The sequence below is a fragment of the Taeniopygia guttata genome, chromosome 10 (genome assembly GCF_048771995.1).
Source record: "Taeniopygia guttata chromosome 10, bTaeGut7.mat, whole genome shotgun sequence".
NCBI lineage: Eukaryota > Metazoa > Chordata > Aves > Passeriformes > Estrildidae > Taeniopygia > Taeniopygia guttata.
In genome coordinates, this window is record NC_133035.1 from 14,992,391 (window position 1) to 15,008,155 (window position 15,765).

General features: G+C 46.9%; 1 protein-coding gene across 8 annotated transcripts in view; it reads left to right on the forward strand.

Annotated features, from left to right (window-relative positions):
* CHD2 (chromodomain helicase DNA binding protein 2) overlaps positions 1-15,765 on the forward strand; it is an 85,597-nt gene that overhangs the window by 58,951 nt on the left and 10,881 nt on the right. For all 8 annotated transcript variants that reach the window (XM_072933973.1, XM_072933974.1, XM_030281531.4 and 5 more), the window contains 18 exons: positions 55-179; positions 795-1,011; positions 1,579-1,668; positions 2,494-2,684; positions 3,701-3,889; positions 4,374-4,536; positions 4,924-5,076; positions 5,555-5,626; positions 6,710-6,859; positions 7,465-7,613; positions 8,106-8,202; positions 8,946-9,038; positions 9,517-9,690; positions 10,596-10,771; positions 12,202-12,243; positions 13,220-13,359; positions 14,073-14,211; positions 14,350-14,500. In XM_072933973.1, coding sequence (XP_072790074.1) covers positions 55-179; positions 795-1,011; positions 1,579-1,668; positions 2,494-2,684; positions 3,701-3,889; positions 4,374-4,536; positions 4,924-5,076; positions 5,555-5,626; positions 6,710-6,859; positions 7,465-7,613; positions 8,106-8,202; positions 8,946-9,038; positions 9,517-9,690; positions 10,596-10,771; positions 12,202-12,243; positions 13,220-13,359; positions 14,073-14,211; positions 14,350-14,500 — 2,511 coding nt within the window. The remainder of the gene's footprint in view (positions 1-54; positions 180-794; positions 1,012-1,578; positions 1,669-2,493; positions 2,685-3,700; positions 3,890-4,373; positions 4,537-4,923; positions 5,077-5,554; positions 5,627-6,709; positions 6,860-7,464; positions 7,614-8,105; positions 8,203-8,945; positions 9,039-9,516; positions 9,691-10,595; positions 10,772-12,201; positions 12,244-13,219; positions 13,360-14,072; positions 14,212-14,349; positions 14,501-15,765) is intronic.

Below are 15,765 nucleotides of genomic sequence, written 5' to 3' on the forward strand. Positions count from 1 at the left end.
TCAGCCTTTCAGAGTTCTTTCTCTTCAGTGGACTTATGGCAGCATCTCTTCCAGGTGTTGAAGCAGAGGCCGAGGTTTGTTGCCTTGAAGAAGCAGCCCTCGTACATCGGCGGGGAGAACCTGGAGCTGAGGGATTACCAGCTGGAGGGCCTCAACTGGCTCGCTCACTCCTGGTGCAAGTATGTGCACAGCCTGTCATGTTCATCCTGTGGCTTTTTTGTCCCTGAAGGATTTGGCACATCTCCTTTTCAAGTGAGGTCTTTACCCACCCTCCTTCTGCAGCTTGGGGGATTTCAAATGTTACCATGCCCAGCTGCATTGCAGACACTGCAAGCAGGAACTACCTAAAGCATGAACTTAAAAAACCTTGTGTGAAAACAAAAAGCATTTTCCCTGTCTGGGCCTGTTCACATGGTGGATTTGGCTGAGCCTGGTACATATAAAACCTAGATTTCCATTGACTTAATGGGAAAAATGGTTTCTGGCTTAGTGTGCTTATATACTCATTGAAGTCTTTGAGAGATGTCCTTCTAAAAATAGGCCACTGATTCCCCTCTCTGCCTTTGCCTGTTTTCCTCCAGTTTAGAGTCACCATAGTTAATTTTTGCACACTATTGTGCCATGTTCAGTCTGGCTGTCTCTGGGATTCACTTGGAAGTGTTCAAATAACTGTTTTTGCACTGCCCCTCTCTGTCCTTGTCGTGGATTGCTGTTCATGTGGAGCACAGTCAATCAGCAGTGGCAGAAACATGCACTCAGACAGCACTTTTTTTGTTTGTTCTCCTCTTTCTCAGGAACAACAGTGTGATCCTGGCTGATGAAATGGGACTGGGCAAGACCATTCAGACAATATCATTCCTGTCCTACCTGTTCCATCAGCACCAGCTGTATGGCCCTTTCCTGGTGGTCGTGCCCCTGTCCACCCTCACCTCCTGGCAGAGGGAGTTTGAAGTGTGGGCACCCGAGATAAACGTGGTGGTTTACATTGGAGACCTCATGAGCAGGAACATGGTGTGTAATCAGAGAGCAAAGGGTGAGGGCTCAGGGAGAAGTGCTGGGTGCAAAGCAGCAGCTTGTGTGTGATGTGTGTGACACAGTCAGCTGGAGAGCTCCTGGATAGTGCTGGCAGCACTGCAGGCAGCTGGAGATGAGTGTGTGGGTGCAACTCCCTGCTGCAGGGAGTTTTCTGCTTTATTTTGCCTCTTGGAGTGAGTGCAGGAGCACTGGCTTCTCTCAGAGTCTGGAGTGAAACATGCAGAGTAAAAGTGTTTGGGACTGTTCAGACAATGGGACACACAAGTGTTGGGACGCCAGTGGTGTCTGCAGTGGGGTGATGTGTTCATTAAAGTCACAACAGCAAGTTAACCTTGTTTTATTACCTGTGCAAGGGCAGTCAAACCATGTGTGCACTAAAACAAATTGTTTCTTGGGCACCTCGAGCTCATCAAATGGCACCTTGGAACAACAGGGGTTTGGACTTGGCTGGAGTGTCTGGCTTACAGCCACACTAAAATAACAATTGTTAGCTCTTTCCTTTTGATAGCATGTGTTCAAGGTAACTTTTCTCTCCCCTCACAGATACGTGAATATGAATGGATCCATTCTCAGTCTAAAAGATTGAAATTCAATGCACTTATCACAACTTACGAGATCCTCCTGAAGGATAAGGTGAGTCATTACTCCACGAATCTTTTTATTTAGACTTTTTCTCATTTTCAAAGGAGAAAGACAGTTCTCAGCTAGTGGGTTTCACCTCTTCCCTCTGTGGTGATGGACAACTATAGCCACTATTTGCTTTTCCTTCCCAGTAATGCATGCACATGTGGGAATGTGGGACACATTTTGCAGTGTCTTCACTCTTGTACTGCACAGTTATGCTATTCTTTTGACATGTAAGACATCTGGCAGGATCCAGCAGTACCTGCATTTTAACCTGTTTTAATTTAGGCTTGTTAAGAGGACAAAACATTACACTGAACCTCTGGCCACAGTGTTAACAGTAGTTACATTTTTACATCTACAAGAGATCTGTCTGCTTAGGAAATATTCATCAGCCAAGTCAGAGTCCTAGCAGAAAACTGAAAGCTTAAAAAAAAAAAAAATTAAATAAAAACTCTTGAATTACCTGAACTTTTTAGGCTTGTTCATCTGGTCTCCTGTTCTTGCTCCAGTGGGACTAGTGCTACCCAGGGTCCCAAGGGGGGAATAAAGAGCTGGGGAAGGACTCTGCTTTCTGGGTAAATCAAAGGAGGATTAGGGTAGGTGTAATTGCTGCAGGCCTATTGAGATACAGCATGGCTAATTTTCACCTTTTCCTTTCTGGAAAGACACCCTGGTCCCCAAATTTTGTTAGCAAGAAAATACTGTGAGGGTGCAGGTCAGGACACCCAGGGCAGCACATACTGCAGGGTTTCCTGCCTTAGAGAGACACACATGTGCCTGTCTGACCCAGCATCTCCTCAGTGCCTGTGTTTTCTCCTTCTCTTCCTCCAGACTGTTTTGGGAAGCATTAACTGGGCCTTTCTCGGCGTGGACGAAGCTCATCGGCTGAAGAATGACGACTCCTTGCTGTACAAAACCTTGATTGATTTCAAGTCCAACCACAGGCTGCTGATCACTGGCACCCCGCTTCAAAACTCACTCAAGGAGCTCTGGTCCCTGCTGCACTTCATCATGCCAGAGAAGTGAGTCTCCTTTCAGGCCTTCCAAGGAATGTCTCTGTTCCATTCTTGTCGGTTAAATAGGCTCAAGGGAGTACAGAATGGCAGAAATCCCTGAATTAAACTCAGTGGTGTGACAGCAATGATAGGAGAACAGACATTAGTGGGGAAAATCAAAGGTTAAATAACTAACATGAGGAGTATTTCTGGCAGCAAACTGAATGGGGAAACCTGATACATGCCTTTCAAATCTGTCTTCCAGCCATCTCTAAAAAGCTAAACTTGTTTTAAGCAATCAGTTCAGCCATTTCTGAGGTTTCCAGTGCACTGTGGTTCAGGCACCTCTCCCAACCATTCGTGGCAGCTCTGGAGGTGCTGTCTGGCTGATTGTGTGTCCACAGTGTAACAAATGTTTTGTTTCCTTTACAATAAAATGAGCTATGGGCATCTCTAAGGTTAAGGCAGGTATGCCCCAAAGCTCACTGAAATAATGTTTGATGCAAGAAGAGCTGTCTCCCCCAGATTATTTTTGTTGGATCACAGAAAGAGTGAAGGAGAGGCCTGAGGTTTCCCAAGTGGAGGAGAGTGGATCTCCACATTTCAAAGGAGCTGTCAGAGGAAGCAACAATCCCAAAAGAGCCTTCAGAGCAGGGTAAAACAATCCAATTGTCAAAACTGTGCCTGGGGGAGGCACCGTGGAAAGTTCAGAAACTGCTGCCAGGTAAATGCCAACAGAATGAAATAATGGGAAACTTGGGATTTTGGGTCCTGGGAGTGCAGAGGTCCTCCACACACACCTCCTGAGTGTGGAGCTCAAATATAAGATGTTAGGAAGGTGTCTAAGCCCAGAGATCCTCTAGCTTTGCCAGCAATCCCTTCAGTTAACCAGAGCAGAGTGAATCTGTTATTTTCCACTGTGTTTCCATTAAACTGCTGATCTCCTGTCTTGGGTACAGCAGGAGTGTATCCAACAGATGCTGTTTGGTGCCCTAAGACAAGAGGTATTCTGACACCTTCCTTCTCCTCCTTTGTGTTGCCAGGTTTGAGTTCTGGGAGGATTTTGAGGAGGATCACGGGAAAGGCAGAGAGAATGGCTACCAGAGCCTTCACAAAGTCCTGGAGCCGTTCCTGCTGCGCAGAGTGAAGAAGGATGTGGAGAAATCTTTGCCAGCCAAAGTGGAGCAGATCCTCCGGGTGGAAATGTCTGCTCTGCAGAAGCAGTACTACAAGTGAGTCACTGAATGAGTTACTGGGAGATCCAGTAGAAATGGGCACATCTTTCTGTGGGCCTTGGCAATGTGTTCCAGTATTCTGTGCATACTGTGGCCTTCAGAGTGCAATGAGACACCACCACCTGTAGTACTGGGAGCTTCCCAGCAGGAATATGAGGTAGGGGAGTTGATATCTTTCCTTCTGGAAGATGTAGAGTGATACTGTTCAACTGGTCAGTTTTGCAAGATAGAGGTTATGTCACTGGGGGAGTGACAATATGCACAAAGTTGGGATGCTGTTCAATATTAAACAGTGATAATATTAATAGAAAAGTCAGGTCAGGTTTTTTTGAGAGGAAAGAGCATCCTGTCAGAGAAGTGAGGAGAGACGGAGGGAGGGAAGTAGACTGATGCCTGAGTGGGCTATTCCTGAAGGTTTTGTTCCTCCAAGGCTCCGCTCTGCACCGAATAATGATCTAGACTTTAATTTTCCTGCATGCAGGTGGATTTTGACAAGAAACTACAAAGCTCTTTCAAAGGGAACAAGGGGAAGCACATCTGGTTTCCTGAATATTGTAATGGAATTGAAAAAGTGCTGCAACCATTGCTACCTTATCAAACCTCCCGAGGAAAATGAGAGAGAAAATGGCCTTGAGACCCTGCAGGTGAGTGGTGTCCTTGGTCACCACCTTTTTTCCTTAAATTTAATTCTTTTGTCTTCCCAACAAAATAGTATCTGGTGAAGCTTTATCTTCTGTGGCTTCTTCTGCAAAAATAGTTCTCACAGCTAAGCCATTTGAACCCCCAGCCCTCCACATCTACTGTAGGCAATATTTTATGGTCTTCTAGAGCAGGAGTTGTGGGCAGTGTAGCAGTGTAGCATCAGTGTAGTGTCTTGTGTGATTCATTGTGTGTGTGGGCTCTGCTGTGTAAATCCAGATGATTAGATTAGAGATGTACCAGAGATGAATGACCCCGAAAGGAGCAGGTCTGTGCAGGTCTCTGTGTGATGTACAGAAGGGTAAGATTGGAAATGATGGTTATTTCTTCAGTCTTTGATCAGGAGCAGTGGAAAGCTGATTCTCTTGGACAAGCTGCTGACCAGGCTGCGGGAGAGAGGCAACAGAGTGCTGATCTTCTCCCAGATGGTGAGGATGCTGGACATCTTGGCAGAGTACCTGACTATCAAACACTACCCTTTTCAGGTGAGAAACATCAGCATGGAAAACAGTGGGATCCCCTTGAAAGTGTGGGAAAAAGTGGAGGGAGCTTGAGCAGTGGGAGTCACTGGGTTCCCCAGAGGCTGGAGGCTGGGATTACGGGTGGCACTTACTGGAAGGAACTGGGATGGATCAGAGATGTGACCCCATCTCTGCAAAGCTCCTCTGCCAGGCCCCTGCTTTGGGCTGTGCCGTGTGAAAAAGCCTGAGGACAGTGAGCACAGAGCCTGGCTGTAACGGGAGCTGCGTGTCACCCGCTGCGTGCCTGCTCCTGAGCATCCCCCAGCCCTTGTGACACAGCTGAGGCAGTGCAGTTATTTTTAATTGGTGGCTATTTTTAACAATTAAACACTGCAGGCAGCAAAGGGGGGCTGACAACAGTAGGGCTGACAGCACTTGGGTGCAGCAGTGCCTCGGGGCTCCTTTACCTTCTCTCTTTGACCACTGGTGTTGGGTTTTGCAGCGCTTGGACGGCTCGATCAAGGGGGAGATCCGAAAGCAAGCGCTGGATCACTTCAACGCCGACGGCTCCGAGGTACCGCGGTCCTGGGCTGAGGGTTCGTGGCTGAGCCACAGGTTGTGACTGACACAGGGGATTAGTTCAGTTCAGTTCTTTTCACAGGACCCCAGCTGCTTCTAAAGACACGGATGTGGCAGGTTGTGCAGCCAGCCATATTGCTTATTTGAAATATCTCACATCCAAGGAACAGGGTGGCAAGTCACATTTCCAGAAAGTTCTGAAGAGGCTGGGAAGAGCCAAAATTTAGCACTTCTCTCCCTATTGGTCTGGAGAATGAGATGGTTGCTGAGTGATTCCAGTCTGAAGCTGGTTTTGAATATAAAATGACAGAGGCAAAAGAAGGATTTTAAGTGTTGGCAGGGAGTGGAGTCCAGTGCTGGAGGTGAAAGTCTCCAGTGTAATAGGAGAGGGCATCTGAAACCTCCCATCTGGGCTTGCTGACTCACAGTGACTGGTACAAGACACTTGTTTTTGTGTCAGTCACCCCAGCTGTGAGAAATACCTTTCCTCACTCCAGAAGCCTGGGCTGGAGCAGGATTCTTGGCTCACACAGGAGCTGAGAGAGATGATGGTTGTAGGATAGTTAACAAAAGGAAGTATGAGTGGGGAAGGAGCAAGAACGCCCATAGAACCTGCCCTTTTCCCTGTCCTGAGGACATGGGGGCTCAGGCATCTTAGCTCTAACCTGGCACAGTCTGCTCATTGCTGATCTCGCTCCTAACAGATCCAGGCAGCAAAAAGCAGGAGTTTGCCTGCTGCCTTTGCAGGAGTCTGGTGAGCAATGTGGTCTGACCTTCAGAAGTGACTCCAAGGTGCCGTGCCTTGAGCTGCTTGTGTTGCTCTCCCATATTGATTCATGCCTGGAGTAGCACACCCTTCACCTGGGCCAGCACTGCCTCACCCTGGGTCTGGGCATAAACATTGGTGCTGCTCAGCCTGCATGAACAGGGGCCATGGGAAGGAAATCCTTTTTCTGCTTTAAGAAGCATGAGTGCAGCAGAGCCTTCCCTTTTACAGCTTTTGAGTCACCACTGCTATTTTATGCCCACAGTTACAAGCTGGTTAACTCATGGATGCTTTTTATTTTTTCGTTCCCAGGACTTTTGTTTCTTGTTGTCAACAAGAGCTGGAGGGTTGGGAATTAATTTGGCCTCTGCTGATACTGTTGTTATCTTTGACTCGGACTGGAACCCCCAAAATGATCTTCAGGCTCAAGCCCGAGCTCATCGGATTGGACAAAAGAAGCAGGTCAGAAGAGCTGCCTGGGTTGTTTTCACTGTGGCTTCAGTGTGTGCATCTAAACATCCTCTCACCTCACCAAAGCTTCTGAAAGCATGGGCTTTTTGTCCCAGTCCTTGCTCCAGGGAGTGCTGCCCAAGGGAATCTCATTTAAAAAGTAGGAAACAAAAACCAGCCCAGATTTGCCAGGTGCCAAGTCTTTCTGTTGGTTTTGAACATACCCAGAGCCCAACCCATGGCATTGCACTTCTCAGCCTAGTCCTAGAGGACTCTGTTCTTTCTTGCCTTGAAAAACTTTAGGAGTAGAGCATCCACCTTTACTAGGGGTTATTAGATATATGAAAAGCTAGTTTGGTGCTAGTTTGAATTTAGAGTGATTGTTTCAGAAGATTTTTACTCTGTGCTTAGGCACACTACAGGATCTGTGTTAACCATCCTGATTTTAACTGGATCTCCTCTAAGATACAGAGAGAATGTGCTTGTTTTTCCTCTGAAAAAGCACTTCTGTACATGAAGAGACAATGTCAGCAGCCCAGTGAAAACAGCTGAGGGATGCATTGCTGCATCAGCAGAGCCTGTCCAGGAAGTAGCTGTGGTCTCTTTTTGCCTCTCAGGTGAATATTTACCGCCTGGTCACAAAGGGGACAGTGGAGGAGGAGATCATTGAGAGAGCCAAGAAGAAAATGGTGCTGGATCATTTGGTTATCCAGCGTATGGACACCACTGGCCGGACTGTTCTGGACAACAACTCTGGGAGATCCAAGTACGTGCCTGTGTCAGGAGGCAGAAATGTCTGGAACACGTGGCATAACCAGCTTCCCCTGCTGGCATTTCCCAGTATTTATTTGACAGGGTACAGGGCAGAAAGCTAATAAATAATGGCAGCTTCCACTGATGTGGCTTCTGCAGCCATTAATTTGGATACATAGAATAAAGATGATCAGAAATTTAAAATTAGTTTTTGCTTCTGTCTTCCAGCCACAGATCATCCTGGTCTGAGGGAACCTGGCTGTGGAACAGCTGCATTTTGGCAGTGACCTCAGATTCTCTTCATTTCCCCCAGTAGATGGAGGTGGTTCCCACTGCAGTCTTTGTCTGTGCAAGAGCAGGAAAGAGATTAATAACAAAGCTTTTTATAGTGCCCGGTAGAAAACTTACTCCTTGCTTCAATTAGGAAAAACTTTGGTATGGTTTTGTGCTGTAGCAGTTCTGTCTGAACAGCTCAAAACACCTTTTCCTTCTTTTCTTCTTGCAGCTCAAATCCCTTCAACAAAGAGGAGCTGACAGCTATTTTGAAGTTTGGAGCTGAAGATCTTTTCAAGGAGCTTGAAGGGGAAGAGTCAGAGCCTCAGGTAGTTTGAAATTGAAATCACATAGCAGTTTGTAGTGCTCTCCAGGTCTGCAAGAAGGACTTTGTGTGGTTGTTCCTGCTTTGTTCCTGCCCTGTGCATAAGAGCAAGTTGGTGAACAGGACATGTGGGAGTCTGGAGAAGCTGGAGGCAAAGTCTGGGATTGGTGGATCAGGGGTTGAGGAGAGCTTTGTTGTTAGGGATTAAATAGTAATGGTCACCAAGGGAGTCCTTTGCCTTCTGAGGATTATTAGCTAGTGACAGCACAGCCTGCTGAAGGCTCCTCTCCCTGCCTTTTCTGAGCACTTGCTCAGCACCCTTTTTTGGTGGTTCTGAGCGAGGCAGGAGTCAGCACAGTGCAGTGAGCAGGTTGCTCTCTCCTGCCTCAGTGCAACATTGCTTGACAGTTTAGCATTGAGTGTTTTGACCAATTCTCTTAATGCAGAGAGCAATTCTCTCAAGCAGCAGAGCTTCTCCCCAGGGAGACAGTCTACAGTTTTTACATCTCACTGCCTGGAAATTTTCCCCACTGTTCAGCCTTGATGGTCCTTTCCTTCTGTTCTGTCACCTTATTTGTACTTTGTGGTACCACTGGAGATAATTCATCCCTGCCCTCTGGGATGGCACCCTGCAGATATTTGCACTTTATTTAGCTCATATCAGCACACGAGCCTGTTCTCAAAGCCTCTTACTTCCTGCTGTGCCTGGCACCCTCTGCTTTATCCCTCCTTCTCCCTGACTGGCAGGAGATGGACATTGATGAGATCCTGCGTCTGGCTGAAACACGGGAGAATGAGGTGTCCACCAGTGCCACCGACGAGCTGCTCTCCCAGTTCAAGGTATGGACCCCAGGCTCTGTACTGGGGTGTGGGAATGTGGCTCCCCACACACCCTGCCATGGAGGTGAGGTCACTAACAGGCAGGAGCACCTCGGAGAGATCTCAGAATGGTTTGGGTTGCAAGGGAACTTAAAGATCATCCATTTCCACCCCCTCCCTGAGGTAGGTATTAATTTAATTTCAGGAAAGTGGTTTTGAAGGCTGTGAATAAAATGCAGAATTTACCAAATTTGGAAACAAACCCAATAATTTACAAATACTCAGCAGTACTTCTTAAACTGCACGTACTTCCTCAAAAGCTGTTAGTCCAAAGACACGGCAAGGAGCCAGGAATGTAGTGGCATAGGGATCAGTTATGGAGTAGTTATGGAAGTGTTGGCAGAATTCCTATGGAGAAGGAGTTGAGGCTTAGCAGACAGCTCTGGGGTGTTCCTGCCAGGGGAGGGAATTGCTGAAACTTCTTCTTTGCTTGTAAAAGGTTGCCAACTTTGCAACCATGGAGGAGGAAGAGACAGAGCTGGATGAGCGGTCCCAGAAGGACTGGGATGATATCATTCCAGAAGAGCAGAGGAAAAAGGTGGAGGAGGAAGAGAGGCAGAAAGAATTGGAAGAAATCTACATGCTGCCTCGAATCCGGAGCTCAACGAAAAAGGTACAACCCATCTTGAAGGGATGAGGGGCTGGAGGAGGGAGCTGCCAAAGAGAATGCTCAGGGGAAGCCTCCTTGCCATCTGAGCATCTTTCCCTCCTACAAAGTTGGTTGGGAATAAAGCACAGAAGTAGCACAGTGACCTCTTGTTGGCACTGTGCATTGGGTCAGTGGTCTGGGATGCAGCCTGAGGGCCCAGACTGAACTTGGTGCAACTCATCTCACCTTAGCAGACAAAATCAAAAGAATCTGTAGTGACCATAAAGTGCATTGGATTTTGCTGCAAATTTTGCCATTTTTTTGGCTGTATCTTTTCCTTGGGCTCTCTTGCTGCCTGGGTGGCTCTTGTCTAAATCTGGATCCTGAGGAGCAAAAGAGATGGTGTCTTCCCAAGTTCTTCTTTATGTAATGGGATCTACCCCAATCCAAAAGAAACTGACTGTGCAATGATGCTCTGCTAGGACGTGGGACTTTAAGGGGTTAGAACTGTTCTATGGGGTGAGCTGGAGAAAGACATTGATGTGAAAAACACAGAGAAGGATAATTCATGTTGGATGAATCCAGATTAATTTTTGAGGTGTCCTGGTTTTCAAAATAGTCTAACGGATTGTGGCACAAACCCATGGAAATCAATATTTTAACTTCTCTAAGTAGATCAAAATGCAATTGCAAAAGGAGGATGACCACCACCACCTCATCCAGCCGGGAGCTGCAAGGGTGTGCAGCCTCTCTGGCCTGGTCACTTGGGCTCCTGCATCTTCAGGAATGGATGCTCTGGTGTTGTACAGTCCATTAAATAGTGCCAGCGCACGGAGGGACAAAGAGGTTGTTAGCTGAGGGACAAAGAGGTTGTTAGCTGATTAGATGAGCAGTTGTTCACTGTCCTGCTGGTTCTCTGGTACGTGCAGGCTCAGACAAATGACAGTGAATCCGATGCAGAGACCAAGAGAAGGCTGCAGAGATCATCCGGGTCAGAAAGCGAGACTGACGATACCGACGACGAGAAGAGACCCAAGCGCAGGGGACGCCCTCGGAGCGTTAGAAAAGACACTGTGGAAGGATTTACTGATGCTGAAATCAGGAGGTCAGTGCTGGGCACGAGAGATGGTCCAGAAGACAAATATAGAAATCCCATGCAGGTGGAGAAAATCCCACATTAATCCAGGATGTGCTCACCTGTAAGCATGTCTGTGTTAGAGCTGGTTCACCGGCACAGCTTCTGCACCTTTATATAATTCAGTTTGATCCCAGCTGATGACCTTAACATTCAGATCGTGCAGAATGGACTGGATTGTCTTTAGTCAGGCTACAGTGAAGCTTGGTACCTTCCTAAAATTAATTCATGCTGTAACTGCCCTTTGTGGGCCAAGTGGATGGAGCTAATGCTGTATAACATGTGAGGTCTTAGGTGCCATGAGCTGCAGAGCTGGAGAAGCCAAGGGCTCTGGCCTTCCTGACATTTTTCTGGCAGTCATCCTGCTGATTTAAGCTCTCAGTGAAAAGCAGACTCTGGCAAAATGCCTTTATGAGAAGCACTGGTCCTGTTGATCCGAGTGTGTCAGTCTCTGATGTCAGCTGGAGACTGAATTTCAGAACGTTGTTTTCTTCTCCTATCGTCTAATTCTTGAGTCTTTTCCAGAGATCTTTGTCTTACAGCTCTACCCAGATGTCCAGCCAAAGATGGAAGAGAGGGAGTTACGAGTTTTCCTTAACTCTGTCTCTGAGTTGATGTATTTTTAAGCAGCAGATAACAGAGTTTTTGGGCTGTGATAACTGCCCCATACCATCTTGAAACCATGGAGCAGGAAGGACATGCTCCATATGCAATATAACAGCCATTTAGATTATTGTGATGTAGCAGAAAGGGGCTGAAAGAATACAAAATGAAAATAAGAAGGCAGAAAATTAATTAATTAAAAAAATAACCTGTTGTTGTAGCCATTGTGTCTAGTCCCAGCTCAAGGCAATGTTTGATTGCAGCAACTCTTGCTCTAAAGATGTGTTAGCCACAGCAGGGATTTTCACAATAAAAATAAGACATGAAAATAAATAGCAAACCTCATCTACAAACCTCTGTGATGGATTGAGCCACATTTGGCTCTTCTGTGATGGGTTGCTACATTTACAGCCCAAGCTTTAAAATTACTAATGACATTGATTTAATGCCTCTTTTCTTCCTGGAAAAATGAAGTTAATAATTACCAACATGGTGTGAGCCAATCCTTCTATTTTTTTTTCGCCCTGCAGTTACCACTATCCTTTTATTTTCCCTCATCTGTCAGACCCTCAACATTCATAATAATGTTGGGTTCTTCTTCAGCCAAGGTCACAAAACTCTTTGTGGGGCTAATGGATGAGACTTCCCAGTGCTGAGGGATGCTGAGCTGTTCAGTGGGGAATGCAAGGCTGATAATGTGACAGGCTGTAATTAATATATTCAAGCATATTTGTGATATTGAACCTACTTTTTATGGCAGCTAGTTTAGGATATTTTTGGGTTTTTTTTCTCCTTAGGTTTATCAAGGCTTACAAGAAGTTTGGATTGCCTCTTGAACGGTGAGTCCCAAGCTGGCCCTGCTCCAGAGGGGAATAATGGAGGCACATTGTGAGCACAGGCAGGCACACACTGCTCTGGGTGTGTGACACAACCTCCACAGGCAGCACAAGCCTTTCTGTCCTGCCATCAGACCCCAGGCACTGCTGTAACTCCCTGGTGTCTCTGCTGATGGGCACTGATGAACGCTGGCTAAAAACCAGCTGGAGCAGTCGTGGTGCTGAGCTGTGACACAGCAGGGTCCTGCTGGCACAGTCCTGCCCTTGGGGCATTTCCACTCTGCCCAGAAAGGAGAGGGAGCAGCTGTCAGAACAACAAATGCTGCCCAAAACACTTGCCAAGCTTCTCTATGCACGTTAGCCTCAGGACTGAATTTGGAGCATCTCTCCATGCTCTATCCCTCCTGAAGGGAAACAAAGAGAGGCACCATCCTTAAACGTGGATCTGCAGAGCCCTGGCCCTGTGCTGGCTCTGGAAAGGTCTCAGGGCTGAGGCAGAGTTCCCTAAATGTATTATAGGAGAAATTCAGTGCTTTTTCAGCTGGTTCTACTCTCCTGATATGAAACACAAGGCTTGCGTGCGAGTCTTGATGTTCCTGACTTCAGGCAGGCAAAAGGGACAGCAGATGGCAGCTTTGGACCATCAAATGGAGCTAATGTGGCACTGGAAAAGCCTGAGGAAATACTGGACAGTCATAGAGGGTCCCTGTTATCCCTAAGAGAGACAGTTGTCACCTTTGCTTTGGTACTAAAAAATCCACATGATTGGATCAGCTTTTCTACATCTGCACTGCAGCTGTTAGACCAAAAAAAAAAAGAAAAAAAAAAGACAAAAACCTGAGTTACTTCCTGCACTAACTCAACTCATGCATGTTTCATACATTCACATTTGTACAGCACTGAGCTGTGACACAATTGAATAGGAAATGATTGAGAGAAGAACTGCTGTATCACACACAAAACTCTCCCTGTTCCCCAGGCTGGAGTGCATTGCCCGGGATGCTGAGCTGGTGGATAAGTCTGTGGCTGACCTGAAGCGCTTAGGGGAGCTCATCCACAACAGCTGTGTGTCAGCAATGCAGGAATATGAGGAGCAGCTGAAGGAAAATCCAGCAGAAGGTAGGCAAGGGGGTTGTGTGACGCTGTTAGGGTGATTTTGGGAGTGTTCCATGGAGCTTGTGAGGAAACCATTCCCGTTCTGGACAGGGAGGCCACATTGTGACTTAGAAGCAATGAACAAGAGCACACTTAAACCACCCCATCTCTGCCAGGCAGCTCTCACCCACAGAGAGGAGCCCCTGAGCTTTCTGATGAGACTGGACAGTGCCACTAGGATCCGTTGGCTTCTGCTGGACATGAGTTTTTGTGGGGAGAGGCTGAAGTGACCAGCTTATTGAATGCTGGGCCACAAAGCAAAGCAGATCTTATTTTAACTGCTCCTGAGACTGGAAAGGAAGCTGGTGCTGTGCACTCCCCAGTAAAGCTGGGTCCACAGTTAGGAATTCCCAGAGCTGGAATCACCACCCACTCTTTGTCTGGCTGTTCTTTGCTGTTTGTTTGGACATACAGAGTAAGGGATGGATTTCCTGCTGGGTCTCTGCCTGTTGCAGCTGACCAAGACTGCGGAATCAACAGCTCCAGTGTACTTAGAAGTATTGTTAAGAAAATGGTACTGGGAGGTGTTTAAATTGCAAAGCTAAGTGAATTAGTGAAAGAAAATTTATATTTTTGACCTTGCAGGCAAGGTCTTGATCACTGTCTGTGAAGCCATTTTACAGAGACACTTCCTTCTGTAAGAGTTCCCTTAATTGTTGTGTTTTATTGCTGGGCAGGGAAGGGACCTGGAAAGAGACGAGGTCCTACCATCAAGATTTCTGGTGTCCAAGTCAATGTGAAATCCATCATCCAGCACGAAGAGGAGTTTGAAATGCTGCACAAATCCATTCCCTCGGACCCAGAGGAAAGGAAGAAGTGAGTTTGGCTAAGTAGGCAATGCAGAAAGAGGCTCAGGGAATTTGGATTTTGTAGTGGAAAGAGAATAGCCTGGATGTGTGGATTTGCTTTATCCTCCACAGCATTAAAAGTAGCTCGTGTTTGAAATGCCTTTAGGTACCGCCTGACGTGCCGTGTCAAAGCTGCTCATTTTGATGTAGACTGGGGAGTGGAGGAGGATTCTCGCTTGTTAGTGGGAATTTACGAGCATGGTTATGGAAACTGGGAGCTCATTAAAACAGATCCAGAGCTGAAGTTATCTGATAAGGTAGGTGGCTTTGCTCGCTGCTTCCATTGGGTCCATTGCAGTGCTCATAGCAAACATGCCTCATTTACTCCATAAACAGATGTTTATGTTTGTAACTACTCCAAAAATCATGATCAATAATAATGAGGAAAACAGTGGCCTTCATGGAATGTTGCATGCTCGATGGAAAGCAGAGTTGTGTCGTGTGGTGGGCAGTACCAGGTGAACCACACTGAAATGATGCAGGCAGAAAATGGCAGTGCCAACATGTGTGGTTCCATGCACAGGACAGAAGAGGCTGTGACTTGATGTTTCCTTGAGCATCTCACAAGAAGCTGAGTGTGAATTTCTGAGTGGAAATAATTTCTCACAGATTTGACACTGCTTATGTCAAGGCTGGTCCGTGTTAGCTTTGAGGGTAAGGTTACACGACTGGGAATGGCAGCACAGCCAGCTGGAAAGCCTCCATCTAGTTCCTCTGTTCCTCAGTCATTCCCACAAGAACAGTTTACAGGCACCATGTTGAAATGATCTGGGTTAAAAATAATCCACCATCCGTCGTGTCAGTGTGGTGGAAAGAGTGTGGAAACTGGAGCACAGGGCTGAGGAGCAGTGGGAATCTCCACACCAGCTTTGCTGCCAGCGTGCAGCATTCCCCTGACATCCCTGCTGGTGCTTTTAGCAAAGATCAGGCTCTGCCTGAGAGCCCTCCATGTGTGGAGCTCAGAAAGGCATTTTGCAATGCAAACAGCTGCCTGAAACATGCCACCCATTTTCCAGTGAAGTATGAAGCAAACCTAGCTGGCAAGCTGAGCTATTTCCTCCACAAAGTGTCACCTTTCAGCCTTGTTTTCCACTAAAAATTGTGCATCTGTGCCCCTGCTGTAGCAATGTCTCAGGTTACCAGAGTGACTGGGCTGCTGTGACCAAGCTGTCACAAACAAATCTGAGGTGTCAAGGCCAGTGGACTCAGTTTTGCAACTGGAGGTCCCAAATATAGCTTGTAAAGGTTTTTTCTCCTTCAAGAGAACTTAACAATCTTGCAAGGCTTAGCAAGCCTTAGGATCCTTTAACTTCTGCAGGATTCCAAGGGGAGGGATGCTAGGAGCTTTGCCTTTGGCCAGACAGGGACAGTCTGAGAGGGGGAAGGAAGGCTTGAGCCTTCTTGTTCCCCCAGAAGGTGCAGCATTTGCTGCCCTTTGCTGGGCCTGGAAGGGCTGCTGCTAATGTGTAAATCTTTTGTCAAGCTTTGTGCCTATGAGTATATATTTTTTTTCTGCTTTATC